Source organism: Epargyreus clarus, unplaced genomic scaffold (assembly GCF_041222505.1).
Source record: "Epargyreus clarus isolate Ecla_fem2 unplaced genomic scaffold, WU_Ecla_fem_2.2 ptg000002l, whole genome shotgun sequence".
NCBI lineage: Eukaryota > Metazoa > Arthropoda > Insecta > Lepidoptera > Hesperiidae > Epargyreus > Epargyreus clarus.
In genome coordinates this window covers 2,019,972-2,046,044 of record NW_027332210.1, presented here as the reverse complement: position 1 = coordinate 2,046,044, position 26,073 = coordinate 2,019,972, and the positions used below count along the sequence as shown (strand labels likewise).

At 34.9% G+C, this 26,073-nt stretch overlaps 4 protein-coding genes and 1 long non-coding RNA gene across 5 annotated transcripts in view; 2 read left to right on the top strand and 3 right to left on the bottom strand.

The window, feature by feature from the left end:
- LOC140745691 (Y+L amino acid transporter 2) overlaps positions 1 to 5,424 on the bottom strand; it is a 52,013-nt gene extending 46,589 nt beyond the window's left edge. The window contains exon 1 of the mRNA XM_073077595.1: positions 5,306 to 5,424. Coding sequence (XP_072933696.1) covers positions 5,306 to 5,307 — 2 coding nt within the window. The 5' untranslated portion in view covers positions 5,308 to 5,424. The remainder of the gene's footprint in view (positions 1 to 5,305) is intronic.
- A 1,645-nt stretch (positions 5,425 to 7,069) lies between these two features.
- LOC140745817 (NADPH-dependent diflavin oxidoreductase 1) lies at positions 7,070 to 19,583 on the top strand. The gene is made up of 7 exons (XM_073077738.1): positions 7,070 to 7,520; positions 8,111 to 8,397; positions 8,648 to 8,831; positions 16,195 to 16,415; positions 16,802 to 17,074; positions 17,760 to 17,986; positions 18,800 to 19,583. Exons 1-7 carry the CDS (start codon positions 7,136 to 7,138, stop codon positions 19,023 to 19,025), a joined length of 1,803 nt encoding a protein of 600 aa, XP_072933839.1. The 5' UTR covers positions 7,070 to 7,135; the 3' UTR covers positions 19,026 to 19,583.
- LOC140745871 (U3 small nucleolar ribonucleoprotein protein IMP4) lies at positions 10,734 to 15,216 on the top strand. Its single transcript, XM_073077805.1, has 6 exons — positions 10,734 to 11,001; positions 12,796 to 12,958; positions 13,382 to 13,514; positions 13,977 to 14,115; positions 14,438 to 14,559; positions 15,013 to 15,216. The coding sequence occupies exons 1-6, from the start codon at positions 10,815 to 10,817 to the stop codon at positions 15,196 to 15,198; spliced, it is 930 nt and encodes a 309-aa protein (XP_072933906.1). The 5' UTR covers positions 10,734 to 10,814; the 3' UTR covers positions 15,199 to 15,216.
- A 632-nt stretch (positions 19,584 to 20,215) lies between the features above and the next one.
- On the bottom strand, positions 20,216 to 24,410 carry tex (THO complex 3 homolog tex). Its single transcript, XM_073077796.1, has 7 exons — positions 24,109 to 24,410; positions 23,604 to 23,725; positions 22,540 to 22,675; positions 21,954 to 22,057; positions 21,412 to 21,573; positions 20,942 to 21,042; positions 20,216 to 20,584 (listed from the first exon to the last, which is right to left on the bottom strand). Exons 1-7 carry the CDS (start codon positions 24,292 to 24,294, stop codon positions 20,427 to 20,429), a joined length of 969 nt encoding a protein of 322 aa, XP_072933897.1. The 5' UTR covers positions 24,295 to 24,410; the 3' UTR covers positions 20,216 to 20,426.
- A 406-nt stretch (positions 24,411 to 24,816) lies between these two features.
- On the bottom strand, positions 24,817 to 25,629 carry LOC140744829 (uncharacterized). The gene is made up of 2 exons (XR_012102591.1): positions 25,360 to 25,629; positions 24,817 to 24,969 (listed from the first exon to the last, which is right to left on the bottom strand). It is a non-coding gene; the product is annotated as an uncharacterized LOC140744829 (long non-coding RNA).
- Between the last annotated feature and the right edge of the window lie 444 nt (positions 25,630 to 26,073).

Genomic DNA, 26,073 nt, shown 5'->3' with positions numbered 1-26,073 from the left:
TAATGAAACTTTACTAGGAAAAGTCGTCATCTAACAATTACATAATAATGATTACTTTATAAATAAAACTAGCTGACCCGGCAAACTTTGTACCGCCTCAAAATCTTTATTATTTATCAAATTTATTTCATATAAAATTTAGCCTATGTTACTCGTGGATAATGTAGCTCTCGAATGGCGAAAAAAATTTTAAAATCGGTCCAGTAGTTTTTGAGCCTATTCATTACAACCAAACAAACAAACAAAGTTTTCCTCTTTATAATATTAGTGTAGATATTTAATACTTCAGTAGATAAATTCATGATTTTAAAATAATTACTTGTCGGGTTTTGAAATTATTTGGTACTATCACTATAAAACAATAAATTCCGTTATAATTTTTACTTATTACTTATCCAAATTTAGGCTTAGACTGAAGTTTTTTTAAAGTGCTAGCTTTGAAAGAGTTTGATATACTCTTTTTTGATTTGAAAAAACAAAGATTTATTGATCTATTTAAATCTTTGCCTCCATCAAATTTTGGCAAAATATATTGGTGTGACCTTTTAAAGCCTATATAATATTTTATGAGCCGCTAGAAAAACTATGTAAACTAAAACTCCGATTGTTAATTGACAAAAATCCGGTTTCCTAAAATCGAAGTCAAGAACAAGTAGTACAACCATTTGTGTCACGTCCGCTCGAGGGTAAGTCGAATTAGGGGTGGAATTAAGGCTATCGATACAATCACGACTTCGATAATATCGTAAGATTCAAAATACCGTAGACATAATAATTTATATATTAATGTACGCAGAGTTTCGGTTTATTAAAGGGATTTGCCCTTAACAGCAAACTTCTTCAATATTAAAAACTTCATGACAAATATTGAATTATATTACTGAAAACATTAAAAAACAATGCATCATAAACCCATTATTGTCCCACTGCTGGGCACGGGTCTCCTCTCGGAAAGGGGTTTAAGCGATAGACCACCGCTGTCCAGATGCCAATTGGTAGACTTTACACACCTTCGAGATCTTTTTAGAACTCTCAGGCAGGTTTCTTCGCGATGTTTTTTTCTTTATCGTTACAGCAAGTGATAACTAATTTATAACTTTGAAAAATCAGAGATTCTGCCTGAGGTCTGAGTCCGAATATATCAACAAAATTGTGCTGGAAATTATCAAAATAAAAAAAATGTATTTTTATAAAAGTAACATTGAATTATATCACACTTAAAAAATCAATTAAAAGTTATAACACGGCGCTCTTCAAAAAAGGTGCAAAAAGAGCTCATACAAAGCCGGCGCTGCATTGGCGGCGCTGCAATGTCCATAGGCGGCGTTGAATACTTTCCATCAGGTAGCACGTCTGTCTAATCGTTAGGTTAAACAATAAAAAAAAGTTAAAACAAAATATCGCTATCGTATACAGACATCCTTATTTAGGGGAGGCTGGGGTGAGCGGAGGGCGGCGATCGATGCGCCCTCTGGCTGATGCAACATCCCCAATATTTTGCCAACACTTTGACGTCACTGAGCTCGAACAGATTGTCGGATTAAGGGCCTTAGAATAAAATACACATAAAAAATGATGCAACATTTATTATTAATTTATCTATACAAATATTACTTATTATTACTAATATTATAAAGAGGAAAACTTTGTTTGTTTGTTTGATTGTAATGAATAGGGTCGAAAACTACTGGACCGATTTTAAAATTCTTTCACCATTCGAAAGCTACATTATCTACGGGTAACATAGGCTATATTTTATATGAAATATATTTGATAAATAGATTTGAGGCGGTACAAAGTTTGCCGGGTCAGCTAGTTCATAATAAAAAGAAGAAAATAGGCTTCCGATTAATCCAAATTAAAATATGAGGGCCGATATACTTTTTATGTTAATGCGAATTTAAAATATATCTCTGTACGCTGGAGTGCGCACGTTTAACCACTAGCGGTAACCAATCCAATTGCCGACCGCAATCGTAGCCGCTTTACTTATACGTTTAGTTGCACAAGCTGCGGGATAATGCGCGCGCCAGTTTAATTACAGTATGCTAAAGTATTTTTTAATAAACCCTTAGGTTAATCTAACACATTTTAAAAAGTTTATCAGTAAAATCACAGCTTGAATTGAGCGTTTTAATTGATACAAAAATATTAAGTAATAAAATAAAGTTGGGCAAAACGGCCTAAATTAAAATCCTATTTTATTATTATCATTTTATTTTAAAGGTGTTTTACGGCTTTGACTTTTTGCCTTTCAACCTAACTTTATTGTACTTTCATTATTATAATTTTATTTATTAATGTTTCCTTCATTTGGTATAAATTTCTAATTGTATTTAAGTTTCATCATTTATTATTATCATTACAAAATGAAACCATAGACCACAGCAACATCTTAATTTATCATCTATTTGTATCCACAGATAATCAATGCCATTAATGATCGTCGCTAATGAACTGGGAGTTAAATATCTTTCTCGGAACTCTAGATTAGAAGGCATTGAATAGACCACAGATAAATAAAATTAAAGCGTTTGTCTGTAATTTTTAATTAACTCCCATTTTGACGATGGTAGAAGACTTTATGGTTCGACTCCGGCGGCACCACCGCCACAAATTTCTGCCTAACAACAGCATTGTTAAACGCTGCTGTGTTCCGCTTTGAAGGGTGTGGTAAGACATACTTTTCCGAGGCGTTCTAGTTTAGTCCCCAGGGGTAGCGGCGCTCCTGTAGCCGACCTCAGGGTTGATTACAGATGTCCATGGGCGGTAGTAACCACTTAACATCAGGTGGACTGCATGCTCGTCTGCTACTCATTTATTATTAAAAAAAAATCTAAAAATACACACGCACATTCTAATGTACTATATCAAAAATAGTTATATCCATATTTTGAGGATGTACTTTTTTTGGGATATTTTAAAGGTGGTAAAACTCCTAGTGGTTTGGCTCCGGCGACACCGGCACACCTAAGCACACTTTTTTATTTATTGATTTCACATACTGTGAAAGACTTGAAGGTGGTAGAACCCTTTGTGGCTCGACTCCGGCGGCACCACCGCCACACCTATTTCTACCTAATAACAGCAGTGTTAGGCGCTGCTGTGTTCCGGTTTGAAGGCTGTGGTAAGAGAGACAGACTTTTCCGAGGCGTTCCAGCTTAGTCCTCAGGGGTAGCGGCGCATCTGTGGCCGACCTCAGGTAGGAATATCTAATCCTATCTGGGGTTGATTGCAGATGTCCATGGGCGGCAGTAGCCACTTACCATCAGGTGGACTGCATGCTCGTCTGCTACTCCTATATTATAAAAAAAAAAAAAAGATTATAAAAAAGAGACTAGTAAGCATTCATTTGGATTTTAAAAGAATTTTAAATAAATTATCATGTTTGTATTTAAGTATTTTTATTAATTAACTATTTTACCTGGTTTGCATTTTACTTTTTTTTTATTAAATTTACTTAATTAAGTACTATACACTTTATTACCTGTCGATTTATTGTGACGATTACTGAGATCTTATTTTACTGTTATTTTTAACAGTTAAATAACATTAAAAAGCTATTTAGAATTTATTAGCATGAACGTAAACGGCGCCGGGCGAAGAAACTCTCTATCAGACATAGATTAGTAAAGATTACTCACTCCTAACAAGAAAATGTACCCAGTTTTGAGAATTGAAATAGTTGCGTAAAAAAGTTTTGCCACATCTCCGTGCTAAAATGTCCCTAAAAAATTTGAAATAATTATTTATTTATTATGTAAATTACGCAGTATTAGTTATTTATTCGTAAATTTTCTCTAAAAATGTTTTTATTTGTCAAGAATTCAAAAAAATAACTTACTAATAAGCCGTTTGTGGCTTCATTCAATTTCAAGGCGGCGAAGTATCTTTACTAATCTATGCTATCAAAGTAAATTATACTACCATTAACCATTACCTTTCTATAACAGTTATTATGTACATATTGTAATCAGTGTTACGTCACGCGAAACATAGATAATCTATTTTGCCACAAATGGTTTATCCCTAATGACGATTTCTTCTTTTCACCTGCCCAAAAATTAAAAACTCTTTATTTAGATAACTTTTATTTTATTGCTACGTTTTTTTATAATTAAGAAGTAGAAAGCGAACAAGCAATAGACCTGACCGATGGTGGTAAGTGGCAACAGACGCCCCTGGATATTTATACCGAATTAATTCCAAGTTTCGACCAGAGACGCTTCGCTATCCCTGAGGAAGTGAGGACTAACAGTCTAAAGAAATTTCAAAGAAAACATAGTAGCGCTTCACTGCTGTTAGAAGGCAGAAATATGTGCGGCGGTTGCCTTTTGTGACAAACCACGTGGGTTTCGACCACCTCATGACTACCTCCAATAGAATTATCTTACTATATATAAATTACCTTATATGTTCACATTATTCTAATCTTTGATCACGTGTGATCGTACGCGATCTCCTAAACCGGTCAACCGATTTCAATGAAACAAGTGATTTCCTACTTAATTTCGTAAGAATTAATTGTGTAATACCAGAATTTCAAACCGGTTTGGAAATATGATTTTGTGATAAAACCGATTTTGTCGCTTTTATATGATTGTTGAGTAATACTTAGGTAGTATTAAAATATGGACGACAGTGATCATCTACCAATAGAAAAAAATAAGCTCGCTTTTTCAAATTCATAAAAAACAGTTAAGAAAAAAGCCGGGAAAGTGGGAAGAATTACATACATAAGTAAAAAGGCATAATAAGAGAGCATACGCAATTGGAACCGCGTGCGTATTCTTAAAACAAATTTGAATTTGGAACTTCGTAATGTATAGGTAAAAAATACCTATTGTATTTTTTTAAATAATATAATGCCAATGTTTAACTTTTTTATCGTTTTAAGCTTTGCCAAATTAACGAATTATGTTAAACTATCAAGTATATAGCCATAAAGTGATAGACTAAATAATATTTCTAATAAGAAAGTTATTTTTAATAAAATTCGCAAATAATAATTTACTTAAAAATTCTTACAACATTAAGATAATCATAAAAAAATATTATTTTTTAAGACGCGTCAAATGATAAAGTTATTTGGATAATCGACGATACTTCCTTGTAAGGTTAGTTATTTGCATAAACGTCATTCCATTAATAAACTTCGTATCAATATGGCAAATAATTTAAATTTTCGATTACTTCCAAGAATAAAAAAGTGGTTGTTGAAAAACACGTCTTAATGTCAAAGGTCAATCTTAGAAACAATGACAAAATTACCAAAAAAATAATAATACATAAATGAGTTACGTACATTTTGTTGATTTTTGACTTTCCGATTTATTCACAAAACACGTTTTATTTTTAAAAGTCACTGCACTAGTTCCCGCGTTTTCGAGCGTAGCGACCAAGCCCGCCAACTCTGTCCGCGAGACTGCCGTGCGCCAATTATGAGCGAGATAGAGCATTAGATGGCTATACGAGTAATAGAGACATAGATATGTATTGACCACGAAGGGTGAAATGGGGTTGAAAGCCTAAAAGGTATTTTCGTCGTTTTCTCCTGCAGATTGTACGCGGGATCTTGTATTGAGATGCTGTTTTGCTTTATGCCTATTTAATTATATTTTACAGGACTTCTCAATATAATATATGGAAATATGAATATTTTTATTATTACCATAGATTATGACTATCAAAGCTGATAGTTGCCCCCTGGCACTTGTATCTGTATAATCACGGCAAAGGTCAGAGTTCGTCTGCGACCATTAGAGAAAAAAATCCGAGTGTACGTTTGCTCATGATGATTTAAAGAATCATTGGCGCATGCCATAGATATGAACTTGGATCTTCGAGCCTAATCGTGCGTTCATACAAGCCAATTCGTACATTTAAATGTCTTCGAGAAGAAGGAGATCAAACATTAAAATTCATTTGTGTGCCTGAGAACTACGATACCCATAAATATCCTTGAAATTATGAAAATTAAACATTTATTTACAGGTCATATGTTGCAGGCATAGATTAGTAAAGATACTCCGCCGCCTTGAAATCGAATGAAGCCACAAACGGCTTATTAGTAAGTTCTTTTTTTGAATTCTTAATAAATAAAAACATTTTTAGAGAAAATTTACGAATAAATAACTAATACTGCGTAATTTACATAATAAATAAATAATTATTTTAAATATTTTAGGGACATTTTAGCACGGAGACGTGGCAAAACTTTTTTACGCAACTATTTCAATTCTCAAAACTGGGTACATTTTCTTGTTAGGAGTGAGTAATCTTTACTTATCTATGGTATATGAGTAATGTTGTGCCGAGCAGGGTACATGAACAGGAAATATCCAGTATCCACGCATAAATTATTTATTGCGGTCCCACTGTATGCCAATTTGTTTGTAAACCAATGTTTTTCTCCTCAAAAGGACATATAAGCACTAGATGGCACATAAAATATATCAAACAATCTATGCCTAGATTAGAATATCTAGACAACGAACACCTACTGAACTAAGCCAAAGTTTGTCTTTCATAAAAGTTGCCCTTTGGTCAGTCCGCAATTTCTATTTAGATGAACAGTTCCATTCCAGTTTACGGCCAACATTCCCATTCCAACTAGAAAGTAATTCCCAAGAGATCTGTCAAGCCAAAATTATTATTCCTCTTAGGAATTGTTATCTCAGTTCCAAACTCCCAAGCGAGTTTCATCTAGGCTTGCTACCATAGAGTATTATTATATACAAGTTACATTGTTACATGCTTGCTACTAAACTCAATGAGCTTTATAATACTAATAACAGATATACATATTGTTATAAAAATGCCTTTGCCTATAAAATATTATTAAGAAATAGAGAAATATACATATTAGTAATCATTATTATATTGTGGTCAGAATAAGTCAACAGCATTTTAATATTTATCATTTCTTTATATAACGGACTAATATTTAATAGGCTGATTTACACAATAGCTCTACCAACTAAATGAACATTTTAAAAGTAAATTTGACAATACGATGACAGTGATAGTCTGTGATAGCTGACAATTACAAATTGACAAGATCAAAACTATCAGCTGATTGAGCTGATTTAACCTAACCTAATTAAAAACCAAAAACTGTATTAAACATTCCATTATGAGCACTTCTAAACGTGTTTTAATATTGTACGGTAGCCAAACATTTACCGCGCAAGAAATCGCCGAGCGAATATGGCGTAGCACCAAGATATTAGGGTTCAGTGGGCCAGTGTTAGCCATGGACGACTATCCCATTGTAGAGCTTCGAAATGAGGAGTTTGTTGTATTTGTATGTGCTACAACTGGACAAGGGGAGGTTCCGGATAATATGAAGAAGTTTTGGCGGTTCTTATTACGACGGAACCTGCCTGGGAATTGTTTAAGCAAACTTCGGTTTGGGGTACTTGCGTTAGGTGACTCGTCGTACAGTAAGTTTAATTTCGCGGGAAAGATGCTCCATAAGCGACTGCTACAACTGGGCGCGGAGCCCTTGGTCAATGTTGGTTAGTTTTTTATTTTTTAACTTTTGCTGTATTCATAAAGTGACAAAACATGATGTTGCATTAAGTTGATACAGTTTTAAGCCTAGATTGATAGTTGAGATCAAACTAAAATTAGACAGTATTCCGTTTTGGGTTTTGGGTGCTAATAGGGTCGCTCCTGAATAAATATTTTGTGTAAGTCAGTATGATAAATAAATGTAATGCTCTTTAGAATTGCAAGTACTTTGTTTAAATACCTTAAATTCATGTCTTCAGGGCTTCTACTACTTATATCTTCATTTTATAAAATTGAAGTAGCATACAAGCATGCAGTCCACCTGATGGTAAACAGTCATTGGCATCAATGTATAGGTTGCATGAAAGTGCTAATCCGCTCTGAATATAGAAATAAATCACGTTGCACAAATTGTATGACTACACCTGCTCGCAACAACTTCAGAGCGGACTAGCAGTTTGGCGGACTATATATCGGTAAACAACTCCATACAGAGCAGGAGTTCTCCCTAAAGCAGATCACAGATGTGCTGTAGGACTAATGTGATGGGGCATATGTTAATCAGCCAATTCTTATATTATAAATAATTTTTCAGGGCTTTGCGATTATCAGCATGACTTGGGCCATGATGCAGTAGCTATACCCTGGTTAAAAGAATACTTTGACAACCTAAAACCATTTTTCCCGAACATACAGACAGAAGATCTAAAGACTGATTTTGTACCTAGATGGAAAGTAGCAATTATAAAAGATAATGAAGTCATAGAGAATTGTTCGAATAAAGATATTTATTATGAAACTGGCTGGAAGGACCCCTTTGTCAATGCTGTGCGTTTGGAATTAGAAAAAAATGAACGAACCACAGACGAAAGTCATTTTCAAGTAAGTGTTTATTCATTTTTACTTTAGTTCAGCCAAATATGTTTTACAACTCCTGAGGACTAAGCTGGAATGCCTTATTCTCCCTCAAACCAGAGCACAGCAGCACAAAAATATACATGAAATATAAATACATATAAATATAAATATAATATAATAATATATAAATATAAATGTACAGAATCTTTATTTACTAAAGTTTAATATTCAATTTTTAAAATAACTTTATATGTGTTGCATTTATTATTTTCAGGATGTAAGATTGATGACATTTAAAACAATTAGTGAAGAAAAAATAGATTATAGTCCCGGCGACATTTTTAATATAAGGCCTAGGAATTCTAAGGAAGATATAGAAAACCTCTTTAGTATATTTAAAACACATGGCATTGATATCAAGCCACATTACAAGTTGAAAGTTGAAAAACATTACGATGGTATGTTACATTTTAAATTTGAATTATCTAAGCATTTTATTCAATTTCCGGTCAAAAATTGTGCGAGCATTATGGGTATGTTCCAGGGGGGGCACACTTCCATACAAAATGACTTTTTGTGTAGATACTAGCCCCACGTAACGACTCGCCCCGGAAGCTTCAAATTAAAATGGCGACGGAGTGACAGTTAACCGTCAAAATGATGTGTCTGTTGTCAAATGTCCGCAACTTCGTTAGTCGTTTCTAATTTAAATAGTTGTTTTTGCACTTTAGACAGACACCGTTGCGACAACTGTACATATTTGATGCCTCCCACGTAAGTTGTATTTATTTATTTATTTATTTATTTATGCTTTATTGAACCAAAACATAATTGTGGAACAAAAGGCGGGCTTAATGCTAAAAGCATTATCTCCCAGCCAACCTTTGGGCTGTGCAGAAAATAATAAAAGCGGTACCACAATAAAAGAAAAGAAAAACAAAAATACGTTATAAAATAAAAGCATAAGAAACAATATGTAAGAGAAAGAAGAAATACGAGAAGGAAAAGGAAAAGTGACGTAAGGTTCTAAAATACATACACAGATATAAATAAGAAGGAAAGACTAGAAAAATTAATACAAGAGTTGATTCATATAGTGACCATGCACTCCTTTTTTAAAAGAAGTCCTGCATTTCATCCTTCTGATAGCCTCAGGGAGAGAGTTCCAAAAACGGATGGACTGGAGCGTGAAAGAGTTTGATATAAACCCAGAGCGGTGTAATGGAAAAGCGAGGGCAAGAGAAGCTGAGGAACGGAGCTGCCGCTCATGGGAATCCGAGAGATACCTGAATTTACAATTCAGGTATTCTGGAGAAACTGGATCGAAAAGAATAGAAAAAAGAGAGTTTAGTACACGAGACTGTCTACGCTCACGAATTGGAAGCCATTTAAGTTGGCGACGATAAGAGGAAATGTGGTCGAATTTACGTAGACAGAAAATGAAACGTATAGAATAGTTGATAAGACGTTCTAGCTTATTGAGAAGATCCTCATTTAAGTCAGTGTAGCACACATCAGCATCATCTATTATGGGGAGAGCTAGGGTCTGAATTAAATATTTTTTAGTAGCCACAGGTAAAAAGTTCCTGAGCCGGTTAAGGGAGCGTAACGTTGCAAAGACAGATCGGCTTATTTCGTTAACTTGCGTAGTCCAGCTTAAGGTTGAGTCGATGTATAAACCCAGATTTTTGACTGTAGATGAGAAAGGGAATTGTATCTTTAACATCAATTGTAAAGGAGCGTGATTCGAAGATTCACATCGTCACAAATTTTTGTATCTTTCTGAAATTTTATAAAGTATGTAAATGTAGTTTTGTTCTTGTATCAAAATTGAGAAGGAAAAAAGTATAATGCAAATGTGAATCTTCGGAACACAATCATTTATAGTTCGTGTTTTGGAGATACAACTTATAATTTACCTAATTTTAATACATATAATGAATAATGAATATATAATAGGTATCTATAGATATGTATGTAAAACCCATGAGTAGTTCTGGGGCAGGCCACTAGGGGCGCTTTAGTGGAGACAAAAAATACATAGAGTTTCCTCTCTATAACATGTATATAATAATACTCTATGGTATGTTCTGGTAATTTTATTTCAACTGCTTAAATTGAACGCATTTATAAAGCGCGTTTCGATTTTGCAACGCTCAGATAAATTATCATGATTGTAACATCTAACATGTTATTTATCTTCAATCTTATTTATCTTTTAAATTAACAAGTGCGTATTTTAATATAAATAATCCAGGGAATACAATAATTATTATTTCTTTTTCGTTGGTGTTCGAATATATAACGATAGTAAGGTGCAATTTCAAAACGCGTATAATATGCCGCGAAATTGACACTGACATTTGTCAATACGTCAAAACATTTCAAATAAAGTCCATGTGCATTTTTACATGTAGCTAACAAAAGTATATTAAATAAAAATGCTGCGACGACAGGCGCGTTTGCGCCGCGAATATTTGTATAGGAAATCAGTGGAAGATAAACAGAAAAGTATTCAAGCAAAAAAAGATCAGTTGAAAAAGTGTTTGGAGGGAAACATTCCCATACACGGCGACCTGAGGAAGGAAGCCCTCGCACTACAGAAGAGGATAGAGTTTGAAGATAAAGGTAAGCCTTTTCTTTACACATTTTGTGAGTATTTTTAGGTTGTAGTCGCTAGATAAATGGATAAAACTAAATATAACCTCAATTTATGATACATAGTGTATACTAAAAATTATTTTGCTTATTTATTGTTTCTAAAGGCAATTTCTATCGTAATTACGTCCTATTTAAAACATATTTCTTTCTTGTTACTATAAGGCAAGGGTCTTAGCCTTCAGGGGCGGCAGTCTCGACATTCGTAACGAATCTGACGTTAACTATCGATCGCTAAATCTTAACGAAAAATATCGCTTGCAGAAATCCTCTTTACGACAAATGCAAGTCTCGACTACTCAATTTCCACGCAAAGTCGGTACTTGAAACGTCGGTACGATAGCGAAATCCGTATTCATAGCAGTGACAATTTATATCAAGAAATGTTGCAACTTAAAAAATGTAAGGCAGAATTGGTGAAGTTAATTTAATAAAACTAATTAATTAATTTTGGCAATTACTAAAAAAGTATGTGAAATATTCTAAGTAAATATATTTTTATAAATCTGATTCATTTTAGTGATATAGTTTTAATATATCTAGAATTGTAATAAAATCAGTGGACATTATAATGTATATTACTGCAACACTAGCCAATTTGACGTTTGCTATGTGAATCTGTTTGAAAGGTTATGGAGACAATGTCAACATTGTAAACTGATTAATACGCCAACAAAAAAGTGGTTCAGTTTTTTGGAGTCTTTAAGTAAAGTCGTTGTAAAGTAAAATGGGTGCGCCGACGGCAACAGTGTGTTGCAACGGCCGGGGTATTCGCAAATGACATCTACGTCGAATTCCAAAAAGTAAGTAGAAAGTACTTATTATAATATTAATCCCTTAATATAGTTAAAATTTTGTATGTGATTACCTAACGTTTGTCAACTATCAACAGGCGGAGCCCTCCAACATGTAGGCTGAAGCAGATAAGGAGCAAGCGGAAGCCACAATGCTTTTGGCAGAGGCAATGAATAAAATGGGGATGTCTCAAAAATAAGATGGTTAAGAAGAAAAACAATAATGTTTTTTATTGTGTCCATATTTTGAGAATAAACATATATTATGCTCAAGAAAATTTGTTGATTTTTTATAGGTGTCATCACCCAACACTAAGGGTACCCCTTATCAGCACCTTATATATTATAAATGAATCAATGAATACAGTACAAATATTCTTTATTGTAAATCAAAAGAACATGATAGCCTCAGAAACACAACTTCATCCAAATTTTATTCATTACGTCGATTTCTCATGATACGTCGCCACTTTAACGTTTTGCGACTCAAAAATATTATAAGCTAAATACGCCTAAGTTAAATATGACTTTTTTTTAGAAATAATTGTAGTTTAAATACCTTAACGATCGTAACGATCACTTATCGGGCTGTCAAATTTACACGATAAATGTTTTGCGAATATCGTAAAGTTGACAAATGGATTCGATATGATTGCGATGACAGTCGGTAGTTTTCATAGTCGAGACTACCAAAAATCGTTAAATTACGATCGGTAAGACTTATCAACCGAATTCGGTCGCTAAGCGATCGCTATCTATGTCGAGACTGCCGCCGCTGGAGTAGAACCACTGGAAACACATCTGTTGTCGCTTCAAGTATAACCCCGGTTGTAATAAAGTTGGTTACAATTGTTCATGGGTGGCATTAGTTACTTACCATCAGGTGAACAGCACGGTTATTTGCTTATTCAATTTTTACACAATAATACAGATTATTTCCACAGTACAATAAAACTTTCACCACTTGTAGGTCCTGATCGAGCAGCAGTGATCGGAGGCCTTAGTGGGGGTGCCAACACCCTCAACTCACAAGATGACGAGTACAGATTTGCCGGGGTGGAAGACCCCAAGATCATGATCACGACTTCCAGGGAACCCAGTGCTAGACTGAAGATGTTTGTTAAGGAACTTAGGTAAACAAAGCAGAGACTAAATAAGGATCTTTATTTAATGTTTGCTCAAGTAGATATATTTAGTTGTTGTAATGATGAAGGAAACGTTGAGGGGAAACCTATATAGGTTATACCATTCCAGGCATATGCCTGGTTATACCTAGAAATGATTGTCTAAAAGTTAAAACTCAGACTCTCAGACCGGGCGTATCAAATTCAAATCCCAGGCATGTTCCTCTCATTTTTCAAAGGATGGATGTATTATTAAACATGAAATGTTGTAAATTAATTATCATTTATTTGAATGGTGAAATAACCCATCATTGATAAAAATGGACACCTGAGAATTCATAAGGAAGTTGTTACTTTAGAGATTATGTTATTTTGGAGTGATATTGTGTCTCATTGCAAATATAGATAAATACATGAAAAAATTGATTTCAGGTTAATATTCCCAAACAGTCAGCGCATGAACCGTGGTGGTTATGAAATGTCACAGTTGATGCACGCGTGCAGAGCTAACGATGTGACCGACTTCATTGTGGTGCACGAACACAGAGGTGTACCTGATAGTTTAGTGAGTTATGACTTTCTTCTATGACTATTGTGATAACCTATTAAAAATCAGAAACTATAGAACAATACATTAGAATGCCGACAATCAATACATACAACTATGAGTTTAGACAGGTATTATTGCAAAATTGTGGCATTTTAATATGTGACAGGTACTCACAGTGCATATGCGAATTTTAATTTCTACATTGCCAATAAAAATACACAAATTTATGTATATTTCAAACTTTAAGATCTTTACCAAAATGCCATATTTCCTTAAAATGTCATAATAATTATGTTTTATCTTATGAAGATGAAGTAAAAGTCAAATAGTGAAAAAGTATTCTCTGAGAAAACAATCATACGTATATAATGATTGAACTATCTTTTTTTTCAAGCATGTTAAAAATAGTGCCGTAAAGTTGTTTAAGTTGGTACTCCACAGGGCTAAGTTGTAACGTCTCATGTAATATGTTTGCAGGTTATATGCCACCTGCCATATGGACCAACTGCCTCATTCACGCTGTCCGGGGTGGTGATGCGCCACGACATTCCCGACATAGGACCCATGACTGAACAGTACCCTCACTTGGTCTTCCATAATTTTAAGAGCGATTTGGGTAAAATATTAATAATCTTAATGAAACTAAATTGTTACATAATTTTTAATTTACTAGTATGCAATGTTTTCCTTTTTCAAAATAAACTCGCATTATTCTTAATATACACTTACTTCTTCTTTTATGAATTTGAAATTGATTCCGTTTTTTTTCCAAAATAAACTCACCAGACATTTTTCCAGGGAGATAGTCATTTCAAAAATGTGACTTTTTATACAGTTAAATTTTTTTATCAAAATCTTATTCTTATCATTTTATAATACTCTCAAATTGTGTATTTGTCGGAGAGAATCTCAAATCCAAAAAATCATTATTATTACAGGTCTAAGGACGATGAGCATTTTGAAGTACCTGTTTCCAGTTCCGAAGACAGACTCTAAGAGAGTGATCACATTTGCTAATAACGATGACTACATCAGCTTCAGACAGCACACATATAAAAAGGTTTGTAATTTTATGTAGTACTACAAATGTTTTGATTTAATTGTTTCTATGTGTCGCTATAACTGTAACTGTAATAAGGGTATCTCTCTTTATTTTTCCACAATATGGGAGTAGAAGACAAGCACGCAGCCCACCTGATTGTAAGTGGTTACTGCCGCCCATGCACATCTGTAATCAAACCCAGGCAGGATTAGATATTCCTACCTGAGGTCGGCCAAAGATGCGCCACTTCCTCTGAAAACTAAGCATGAACACCTCGGAAAAGTTTGTCTCTATTACCTTCAAACCAGAATACGGCGGCGTTTAATACTACTGTTATGAGGCAGAAGTAGGTGTGGCGGTGGTGCCGCCAGTGTCGAACTACCACCTAAGCACAAAAGAAAAATGTTTCATATAGGTAATAAATAACTTTTTAAGTTAAGTAGACAATAAATGACTTTAATTTTATTTCAGGCAGGCAAAGATATAGACTTAACAGAAATAGGCCCCCGTTTCCAAATGAAGTTATACGAGATTAAGCTGGGGACTCTCGAAGCCCTAGACGCCGCAGACACCGAGTGGGCGCTCCGCCCCTACATGAACACGGCCGGGAAGAGGCGCTTTATGAGCGATGACGACGGGTGGCAGGAGGAGGAATGAATATATTATTATGCAATATGATTGTGGTTTTATTTCATTCAAACATCTTTAACGGCTATAACCTTATTGCTACATTTGTTACAAATTAAACTTACAAATCTTATAGCCGTATTCACAAAGAACACTATGAGGTGTCAGACTTTTCACTAATCAGAATTTAACTTTTACCTTCTACCTTTAACTTTACAATTTAAGCCAGTTAGGAAATGCCTTTTCAAAGTCTTATTCATCTACATTATGTAAAGAATTTTTGTACAAAGTTTATGCTTCTAGAACTTCCAATTTGACTGTGCATTTAGTTAGTATTAGTTTAATTAAATGTCACGATAATTAAAATAAATAATAGTTTAAAAAAGCTAAAAAGAACACGCTTTTATTGCTAATCGAACTGTTATCAAATTATTGCATTGTCATCGGTCCTTGATACATGCAAAGTTTAAAATTTATCTCTAGAGACGTGAAAATCGAGCTCAAAGAATCCATTACATACATAGATACAACCCAAGCTAATAAAAGTGTGTTAAAAAAATTAAATAAAAAACAAATTATAAAGGAGAAGTTAATCAATCTTGGTGTTTAATAAGATATATAAATCTTTAGCTTTCACTAAGATTATAATCCAATTTGAGGATGGACAATAGTCGGAAGAAATCCATTAAGATATGATTGAAAAAACAGATCACTCAGATTCTCTTAAAAATATTGCCTCAGAAAGCACGAGATCCAAATTCTAAAATGATTAGTTAGTTAGTGGGCTAGCGCGAGGACCCAAAATTAGTCTTGGCCTCCGACAATAAGAGCCTCCATTTCGGTCTGTCCTGCGCCGTCTCCCGCCAATCGTCCACGCGGGGGTCGCACAGGTCCTTCACCACTTCGTCTTTCCAGCGATACTTGGGGCGGCCAACCGGACGGCGCCCACTTGGCAGACCCAAGTACGCTCGATTAAAAAATGATTACAAATATGATTTTAAATCGAATTTCTCCAATTATTTTTAGATATGCCCGTACCAAACTTCCTGAAAGAACCAATAACAATGTACGAAATAGCAGAACAATACTGGGATCTAAAGGCGTACCCCACACAGTATTTCTTCTCTCTTCTAGCACTTGTATCTGAGGATAAGTTAGAGAGAGAGAAATGTATTGAGCTGAGCTCACCGAGCGGGCAAGAAGATTGGCTGAACTATTCTAGACGTCCAAAGCGTACAGCTCTTGAAGTAAGTTTGTAAATACAGTTATCTTTTTATAATTTTGATTTTTTTTTTCAAATTTACTATTCGACGACAATCCATTACTGTACAACTGCTGGACACGGGTCTCCTCTCAGAATGAGAAGCATTAGGCCATAGTCCACCGCGCTGGCTAAGTGTATATTGGTAGAATTCACTTACCTTCGTACGATTTTTAAGGAATTCAGGTTTCCTGACGTTGATTTTCCCTTAAAGGAAATGATAATTAATTTAAAATACGCACAAATGTAACAGAAAAATCAGCGATGCATGCCTGAGATTTGAACCTCGGACCTCTAGAGTGAGAGGTCTATCTGAACAACAAATTCTATCTAAATGAACAAATTAAATGACGACTTATTAATTTTTTGTAGGTTCTCCACGACTTTCACAGAACAGCATCGAAATTAACCATAGAGATATTATTCGAATTATTCTCCACGGTCAAACCGCGTTCCTTCTCCATCGCAAGCAGTGCTCTAGTATCACATAATACGAAGATTGACATCCTCATGGCAGTAGTGAAATACAATACGAATATTAAGAAACCGAGGCTTGGTCTCGCTTCGAACTGGCTGAAGGATTTGACACCTGGTGATCGAGTGTATGGGTGGATTAAGAAGGGCAGTTTCAAGTTTGCTGAGGAGGTAGGCTCTCTAACGTTAGTCTGTGGCTTAAATTACAGTTATTTCTAAAGATAGTATGGCAACTTGCCGCTACGTGTCAAGAGATGGCGCCACGATCATTAAAACAAGTAAATATATCTGTTTGAACAGTCTTCAAATGAAGATCAATTTTCAGTCTCCTTACCTAAGTTCCTTAACAAATAGTATTCTGAATCACGCTATCGAAGTTTTTTCAACAAACAAACAAGCTCCGAACCGTTGGACTACGGCCGGGCATGATCACCTACAGGGATAACTCCCGCCACCACAATACCTAATTATTACAACCTTTTATTTGCTTGCCTTGTTAGTTCTTTTGTATGTGAGAGTCAAGTCTTGCAAATAAATTTCAAACCAGTTAACCCCAACCAATAAGACTGAACTTTTGATACATGTTTACTTCAGATGACAATGAATATGATTAGTTTAGTGACGTCATTCTAATTTCAATATGACGCTGGCCTAAAGATGGCGGATTATTTATGTTTTATCATATAAAATGTAGACCAAATGAAAGGGGGTTTTTCCAGTAGAATATCTAAAAATTACTTAGTAATAACTAATTTATTTTTAACATGAATATATAACTAATGAGTGTAACAACTAATTTATTTTTAACATGAATTTATTAATAATTTCTTTCATATTTTAATCTCTTAAATTCCAGCACATTCCCCAAATAATGATCGGCCCGGGCACCGGTCTGGCTCCATTCAGGAGTCTCCTGCAAGAACGAAAGAACAGAGGAACTGCAGACAAACAAACCTTACACTTATTCTTCGGCTGTCGGTACCAGGACAAAGATTTCCATTGTAGAAGGGAGTTGGAAACAATGGTGGATGATGGACATTTGACACTATATTGTGCTTTCTCCAGAGATCAAGATAGGAAGATGTTAGTAGACCTTTTTTTTTATAATATAAGAGTAGCAGACGAGCATGCAGCCCACTTGATGGTAAGTGGCTACTGCCGCCCATGGACATCTGTAATCAACCCCAGATAGGATTAGATACTCCTACCTGAGGTCGGTCACAGATGCGCCGCTACCCCTGAGGACTAAGCTGGAACGCCTCGGAAAAGTCTGTCTCCCTTACCACACTTCAAACCGGAACACAGCAGCGCCTAACACTGCTGTTATTAGGTAGAAATAGGTGTGATGGTGGTGCCGCCGGGGTCGAACCACAAAGGGTTCTACCACCTTCAAATTTTATTTTATTACTACCATTAAATTTTTATTTGTTTATTGCTTTTGTAAGTCGCTTTCATTGACGTGTGTAGTAAAATTTGTTACTAAAAATACATATTGCCAGGTGTATGCATAATAAATCTAAATATTTATTTTTCTATATGTAAAGTAATTGTTTGCATGCTTCAAACTCTGTTCAATAATCATTTGTAGATGCAAATATAGATTATATTTAGGCGCAAATTTAAAATTTCATTTGTATGTTTTTTTGGCATTGTTTTTATGCTGCTATATTCTATGTACTTTTAATAGACAGACATGAATAAATAACCCTAAAATATTTATTCTGTAATTTTTTTAAATCTGTACATGAGAGTACAGACAAATATTTATAAAAGATCACATTTTGGTCATCTTTATTTACTATTATCATTTTATTACTTTATTTACATACTGTTTATATTTTTACTATTATCTTTGAAAACTTAATATTTATGATAATATTTCTCTATTCGCTATAGATATGTGCAGCACAAGATATCAGAACACAGAGAGGAGCTATGGAAGATGGTCAAAAACAATGCACACATCTTCATATCCGGTAATGCTAAGAATATGCCGGACAATGTAAAAGACGCATTCATAGAAGACGTATTCTGCAAAACTGGAGGCCTTAGTATTGAGGCCTCTAAGGCCTTATTGGAGGATCTAGAAAAGAGTAATAGGTATCAAGCTGAAACTTGGTAATAGTAGAATAAATAGAAAAATGTGTGGGTACGAATGCAATAAGTAGTTATACTTCTTTGACTAAATAATTTTTTTTTTTCACGTTATATACATTTTTTTATATAATCAGACAAAATTTAACTAAGCAATTGACCAATAGAGGAAAGTTAGTATTACAAATAAATTAACACTTTATTATGAATGAAGATTAGCTAAAAGTTTACAATGAGAGGCTAATCCTCTAAAAATTTTGTTCAATCCTATGTTAGTGTTGCACTGCTGCAATCTTTAAAACCCCCAAACACAAACATTTGTATTTAGAAACTGTTGCATGTAGTAATTTAATTTTTAAACTAGATGGCGCTGGTTACAATAAAAAGCTAATAAATTATGTGTTACATGCGCACACGCAACTTCCGTTTCCCGCTAAAGATGTGAACGTTAAAAGAAGTATAACTTCAATGAGTATTTTATTATTTTGTTATAATAAATATTTCTAAGTTCACAATAGAAGAATCACAAGTTGGTACAAATTAATGTATTTTACATAAGTAGCCAAATATTTTATTGATACCAATTATTGAATTATGGTATTAAGTCATCTTAAGGATAATTTGGTAATTTTATTTTTTTACTAATAAAACAATTAATTTCTTAAAAAATAGTTTACTTTTTTCGTATTTACAAATCAATCTTATTTAAGTATGTGTCACTCTGGTCCCATGCATAATTTCAGAACAAATTGACAGTCTTACAATCAAACAAATTTCATACAAGTTCATAAATACATTTGCAACATGGTATTCTTTTATGAGTCTATAAAAGGTCTGATGTCAAGTCAAACATGCTGTAAATTTATTAAAAAATTATAAATGGTTTATATTATTATTTATAAATGCTTTTTGACTGATTGCAAACTTCATTCCTAAAATGCACTTAAACTCCTTCAAATCCTTTAAAATTTCTCCACTGACTAACCATATTATTTGCTTCTGTACTTGTCTATGAAGGGGCGGGGAATATATCACTTCACGTTCACTAGTTCAGGCAACTTCCATCACCTCCCTTCACTTTCCTAACCCCCACGCACTATACACACTCCCCCGGAGCCTGGTGACCATAAACACACACTCCCAACAGATTTCTACTACATTTTGACCTCGGGGACAGGAGTACACTCCTCTCTTGATCTTGCTCGATCTCTCGGCCAACGGGGCGGTCACAATACCGGTCTGAAGCGTAAAGGGTCCCGGGTTCGATCCGCGGCTAGACAGATGTATTTAGATTCCTATTTTTGGGTCTGGGTGTTTGTGTATTCGTCTATGTGTGTGTCCATAGCACCCACGATACAGGGAATCCTAGGGGCTGTGAGTGTAGAACGTGTTTTGAAGCTTTAGGGGGCACATAACCCGGCCTAGGGGTTCAAGGGGGCGGCAACCCCCACAGCTTGAGGTTCCCGGCGTCCCGCTTGCGTTCGGGCGGCTCCTTGTCCTCGCACGCGAAGGCTAACAGCGGCTTCGAGGGGTGCCAAGCCACTGTGAACGTGGCCGCTGATACTGGGATCTCCGCTACGTTCTCACCTGATACAATTAAGGAATTAGTAGAAAATTAAAATGACGCATCACAAACATATTCAAAATTTAAGTTGAGTCGATTCATTTTGAGCAACTGGAGAAGAGAGAGAGGTTAAAATTATAGTCTTTTTTTTAATAATATAGGATTAGCAAACGAACATTCAGTCCACTAAGTAGCTACTGCCACTTATAGAAACTGGTATTAGGCAAAAATAGATTTGGTGGTAGTGCCTCCAGAGACGAACCACAAAGAATTATACCACAAGGAGTCATAAAAATTAAGCAGTCTCAAAGCAAGAGCAATGAATATCACAAAATCTTAATTATGGAAAAAAAAAACTAATAAACATCAAGATACAATACCTGTTTCTGTGTCACCAATGTCTATGATGTGGTCTTCACTGGCAGACGCCAGCAGGCGACCGTCGTGACTAAATGATAGAGTTCGCACTGGCCACTCTAACCTATAAACAAACAAACAATTTAATATAAAAGATAATTTCGGAATTTAAATAAATATGTCAAAATGACGGACAGATAATAATATTGACTGACAGATAAAAATCTATTTGGACAGCCACCTGTGTGTCCTTTGTTCAAATTAATAGTTCAGTTAATTAACTGGTATTGTTGGTAATCCATAAATAAATAAATTGATGGAAGTCATTTTCATCAACTGATTACCATCCATAGATAGTGATCATACCACTCAATAAAGTAAGGCAGGCACATCTAACAATAATGCTGCCTTTTCACGAATTTGTCACACATCTATCACTTTCTTGCACATCTCAGGTGGAAATCTTTCTTGGTTAAATTCAGTAAGGTATTACCTAGAGAAGACTCTGAGGCAGGCCAGCTCATCCACATCCCACAGCGACACTAGGGCGTCCGCGGAGCCAGTAGCGAAGTAGCGCCCGGTTGGATCGTGCTCGATACAAATACATGTGCCAGGATGCGCCTTCAGCACTGTTTGCAACTCTAGGCCTGGATACCTGCAACAATAATCCATTATCTGGGGGTTTGGGAAAGGGAGAACCCACCAGGCTAGGTAATCATGTTTATGAAGCCATCATGCTCCAATAGTCTCAGTTCAAAACTTTATCATAAAAAATGTTCAGGAAACTTCGATATCTAAATTCCGAAATACCTACTAATATATTAGTTTATCTACTACAACCTTGTGAGCTGTGGTATGATGTTGATTTGACGAATGAAAACAATATTAATTTATTTTAATGTACTACTAAGTTTTAGTAAGTTTTTCAAGCTCTACAAAGCACACACACACGCGTTCGCACATAAAGAATTTACACAAGTACACATTAAAATTTATATTCCACTTCAGAATATTATCAATATAAATATCACTTACGTCAAGATGTGAACACAACCAAGTCCATTTGTGAGGTAGAATAGGTCTGAAGTATTGTTCCATGATATTTCATTTACTTCAAAGTTGAACTGTTCTTCTACTGCCTAAAGAACAAAATGGGTTAAGATAATGAGCTGGTGGAAAGTAGCTATCATTGTTTAGTTCTAGAGTTTACAAATTAATAATTTTAAGGAAGACATCTTGAAGAAAACATCTGATTCTCTATTATTTAAAAAATGTGGATGTCTATAAATCTGTGCTAGGACAGCATAGTGGGCCACGACTTTTTCTCATTCTGAGTGGAGACCTGTAAAAGACCTGTAAAGAAGACCTGTGGCCAAAAGTAAGACAATGATGGTATGACATCAAATATAATATTAGAAGAACCAAAAAGTACCTAATCTTTTTTTCTTGCTGATGAAAGACATTGATTAATCAAAGAAATCATAAGAAGTATAATCATAAATAGTGTTAGAAAATTATGGAAACTATTTCATTAATTTTAAAGATTTACTTTAATAATCAACTGCATTTTTTTTGCCCCCAAATTTTCATTATTTTTCGATCCTACTAATATAATACATACCACTTTGTACGTCCGTGCGTCTATGAAGGAGACCAAGTCCTCCTTGTTACCCACAGCGATAGTAGCTCCGCTCGGTGACCATGCAATATTTATGTTCTCACCCTTGGTTGAAATGGTTGCTGCACATTTGTGTGTCCTTAAAACAATGTGTATGATGAACTTACTATGTATGTGTTACTTATTTAAATTGTTGAAGGACTCACATGTAACTTTGAGATGATGGTAGAACCCTTTGTGGATCGACTCCGGCGGCACCACCGCCACACCTATTTCTGCCTCATAACAGCAGTGTTAGGCGCTGCTGTGTTCCGGTTTGAAGGGTGTGGTAAGGAAGACATACTTTTCTGAGGCGTTCCAGCTTAGTCCTCAGGGGTAGCGGCGCATCTGTGACCGACCTCAGGTATGAATATCTAATCCTATCTGGGGTTGATTACAGCTGTCCATGGGCGGCAGTAGCCACTTATCATCAGGTGGACTGCATGCTCGTCGGCTACTCTTATATTATAAAAAAAAAACCTTGGTAGACTGAGTAAGTATTGATCGGAAAAGTACCACTGCCACACCTATTTATAGTGTGAACCATTTTTTTTTATTTCTGTGACAGATGTGGATGCCAGATGACTTTTAATTAGCCCTCTTGAATGGCAAAAAATCTGTCATTGTCTTGAAGTACAACTCTTTCTACTGGCATGTTGTTGATGGCCGTTATAGTCCATGCCAAACTGCTAGTCCACTCTAAAGTTGTTGCCAGCAGGTGTAGTCATACAATTAGCTATGGTGACGCAATTCATTTCTATATTCAGAGCAGACTAGCAGTGTTACGCGGACTATACCACTTACCAATTTATAAGTGGATTACAAGTTTGTTTGTTCATTCTTATAAATAAACGAATAATGCAGACAGATCTATGTATGATTTCTGATAAGGCAGACATTTAAACGAAGAATTTAAATTATTTTTTCTGAATAAAGTTATTCTGTATTCTTTCAAGCGTGTCTTAGTAGTATCTTAATGTGCTTAAGTTTTGGTGCCACTAGAACTTACTAACTTAAACGATCTTTACCTGACATCCCATATCCTGACTGACTTGTCACCACTGGCCGTGCTGAGAAGATCCGGATGTGACGCGTGCCAACAAAGCTGATCCACTGACCCTGTGTGACCTCGGAATACAAAGTCTTGTACCTGCAACAACCATACAATTTTTATAATGAACTGAAATCTTCCAACTAGCAATTTTTTTAAGGTGCTCCTACAAATGAGCTTACAGTCCAGCTGATGGAACGTGCACTACCACTATATCTGTGTAACTTTATTTAGAACAGTGGTTCCACTTGCGTTTGCACAGCTGATAACAAATGTGTTTGCCACTTCCATTGTATAAATGATTGCCTCAAATGTAAGGGTTATTAATTTATTATTATTGCAGTCTAATTGAGTATATCTAGAGATACTAGTAATAATGCATACAGGCATATTGCAAAATATAAATATAACCTAAAAAATCCGCAACAATATCTAAAACATTTACGTAAAGTTAATAAGTATTACAAGTCAACGTCACTCACCAGTCGATTCCTCTCCAAGCTGAATATCGCAACGCTCTTGTCAAAGGAGCCCGACGCCAACCTGCGCCCATCACAGGACCACCCGACAGAGTGCACTTTCGATGTATGAGCAATGTACTCCCGGACCACGTTGTGCGTTGCGAAGTAGCTCCTCAGCTCCGCGAGACTCTGCTTCGACTCTTTCATTGTTAATGTACAGTTTAATTTATATTGTGTCGACCCGGCGCGCCATCAAACCAAGCAAAGAACCTTGAAGTTGAAAATCTACCAACGTTTGACAGCACAGCTTGACAGTGACACAATCAACTTCACAATTTCACAATGACAAACTAACACTAACTGAATCTGTGACCAGCCTTAGATTCTTGCTTTTTAACCTATGGTTTTTTCCATTATTATTGTTTCCTTTCATTTGAAGCTTCATTTTGCCGTTATTTAGTAATTAATTACAAAGAACAGTCAAAAAGAATACTGACATGTAAACATCAATTCACATGAATTTTAGACCAATATAATAACAGATTCTAATTTAAATTTACCTCTGATGCAATCTAATGTTGATACTTATTCAACATTAGATTACATTAGATGGCCTCTAGCAAAAATATCGAAATGGCGAATAAGCTCTCATTTAGCTATGTCCATACTGGCCTGTGTAAAAGCCAGGCGATTAAACGATGGTGTTAATCTACAAGAAAAAAGTCGTAATACAGAAGTAAATTTATTGAATTATAACGAAAACATTCCACAAGATTATTATTCTTGAATATATTCTCTACGCCAAACCTTGAGTTGAGTTAAAAAGTAGAACACAGGTGTGAGCCACACAGCGTATATAAAGAATATATGAAGAACTTTTTCCTGTAACAAAAAATAACTTAATATTACTTAAATTTCATAGGTTACTATACTCTTTGGTTACTTAAATGTTCCATTATAAATTAACACCTTTATTTATCATGCACATGCCCCATCTATAGGCCCCATTAATAAACCATACTTAGGTTTTTCTAAACATGGGATCATCTTTTCGTAAATAAATGTAAAAACTTCTATTATCCCCAATATATATTTTCACCTAATAATAATAAGAGTGTTAAGAGCTTCAGTATTCTGGTTCGATGTGCAAAAAGAATAACACTTAAAACAGCCACTCCAACTTAGAACAATGCCTAAAATTCCTTCTTAACAAAGTAACAAATTCCCAGAAAGGGTAAATATTATTAATTAGTAGTATGACTGTACTCTTACCCCATACGAACATGGCACTCTAGGAGGAGTCGATATTATATTTCCTACTTGAGCCCAATTCCTCTTCGGCACACAAAACTTAGGTTGTTGTTGTATATTTCTATTTAATAATCTCAACACATTTTTCCCCAACATTTTCGAGGATATATTATAACAATTTACTTTCAGTTCAACACCGCAAAAATATCGACGACAAATGCCAATCTTGCCACAGAATCAAGTTTGAATTTTAAAAAATATGCATTAAAGTTCTATTGTTCTGTCGTATAATTTCAGCCAGAATTTATAAACGAGGATGGTTCACATGAAGTTTCTCTTATTATTTTATAATTTCTTAACTCTAATGAAGATAATATTTTACACTATACTTTGAAGCGAAAAGTAAAACAGAAATATGTAAAAATAAGGAAAATACATCAATGTTATAGCGATATACCTGTACTGTAATATTCAAAATAACAGTCATTTTAAGTGGTACTTAATTTTCATGCTCAATAGATTATGGAACCATAAAATCCGTGTTTATCGTCAACAAGCTTGTAATGGCAAATTTTAGAGTCTTTAAAAATTAAATGACCAGAAAACTTGAGGGAACGGGAACGTGAAGCACAGAGTACTTTATATAATGATGGGAAGAGTCTGGGGTTTTCTATATTAAAATTAAAACACAATTAGAGCCGAACGGTGTTGTATGTGACGACGACGTGAGAAACG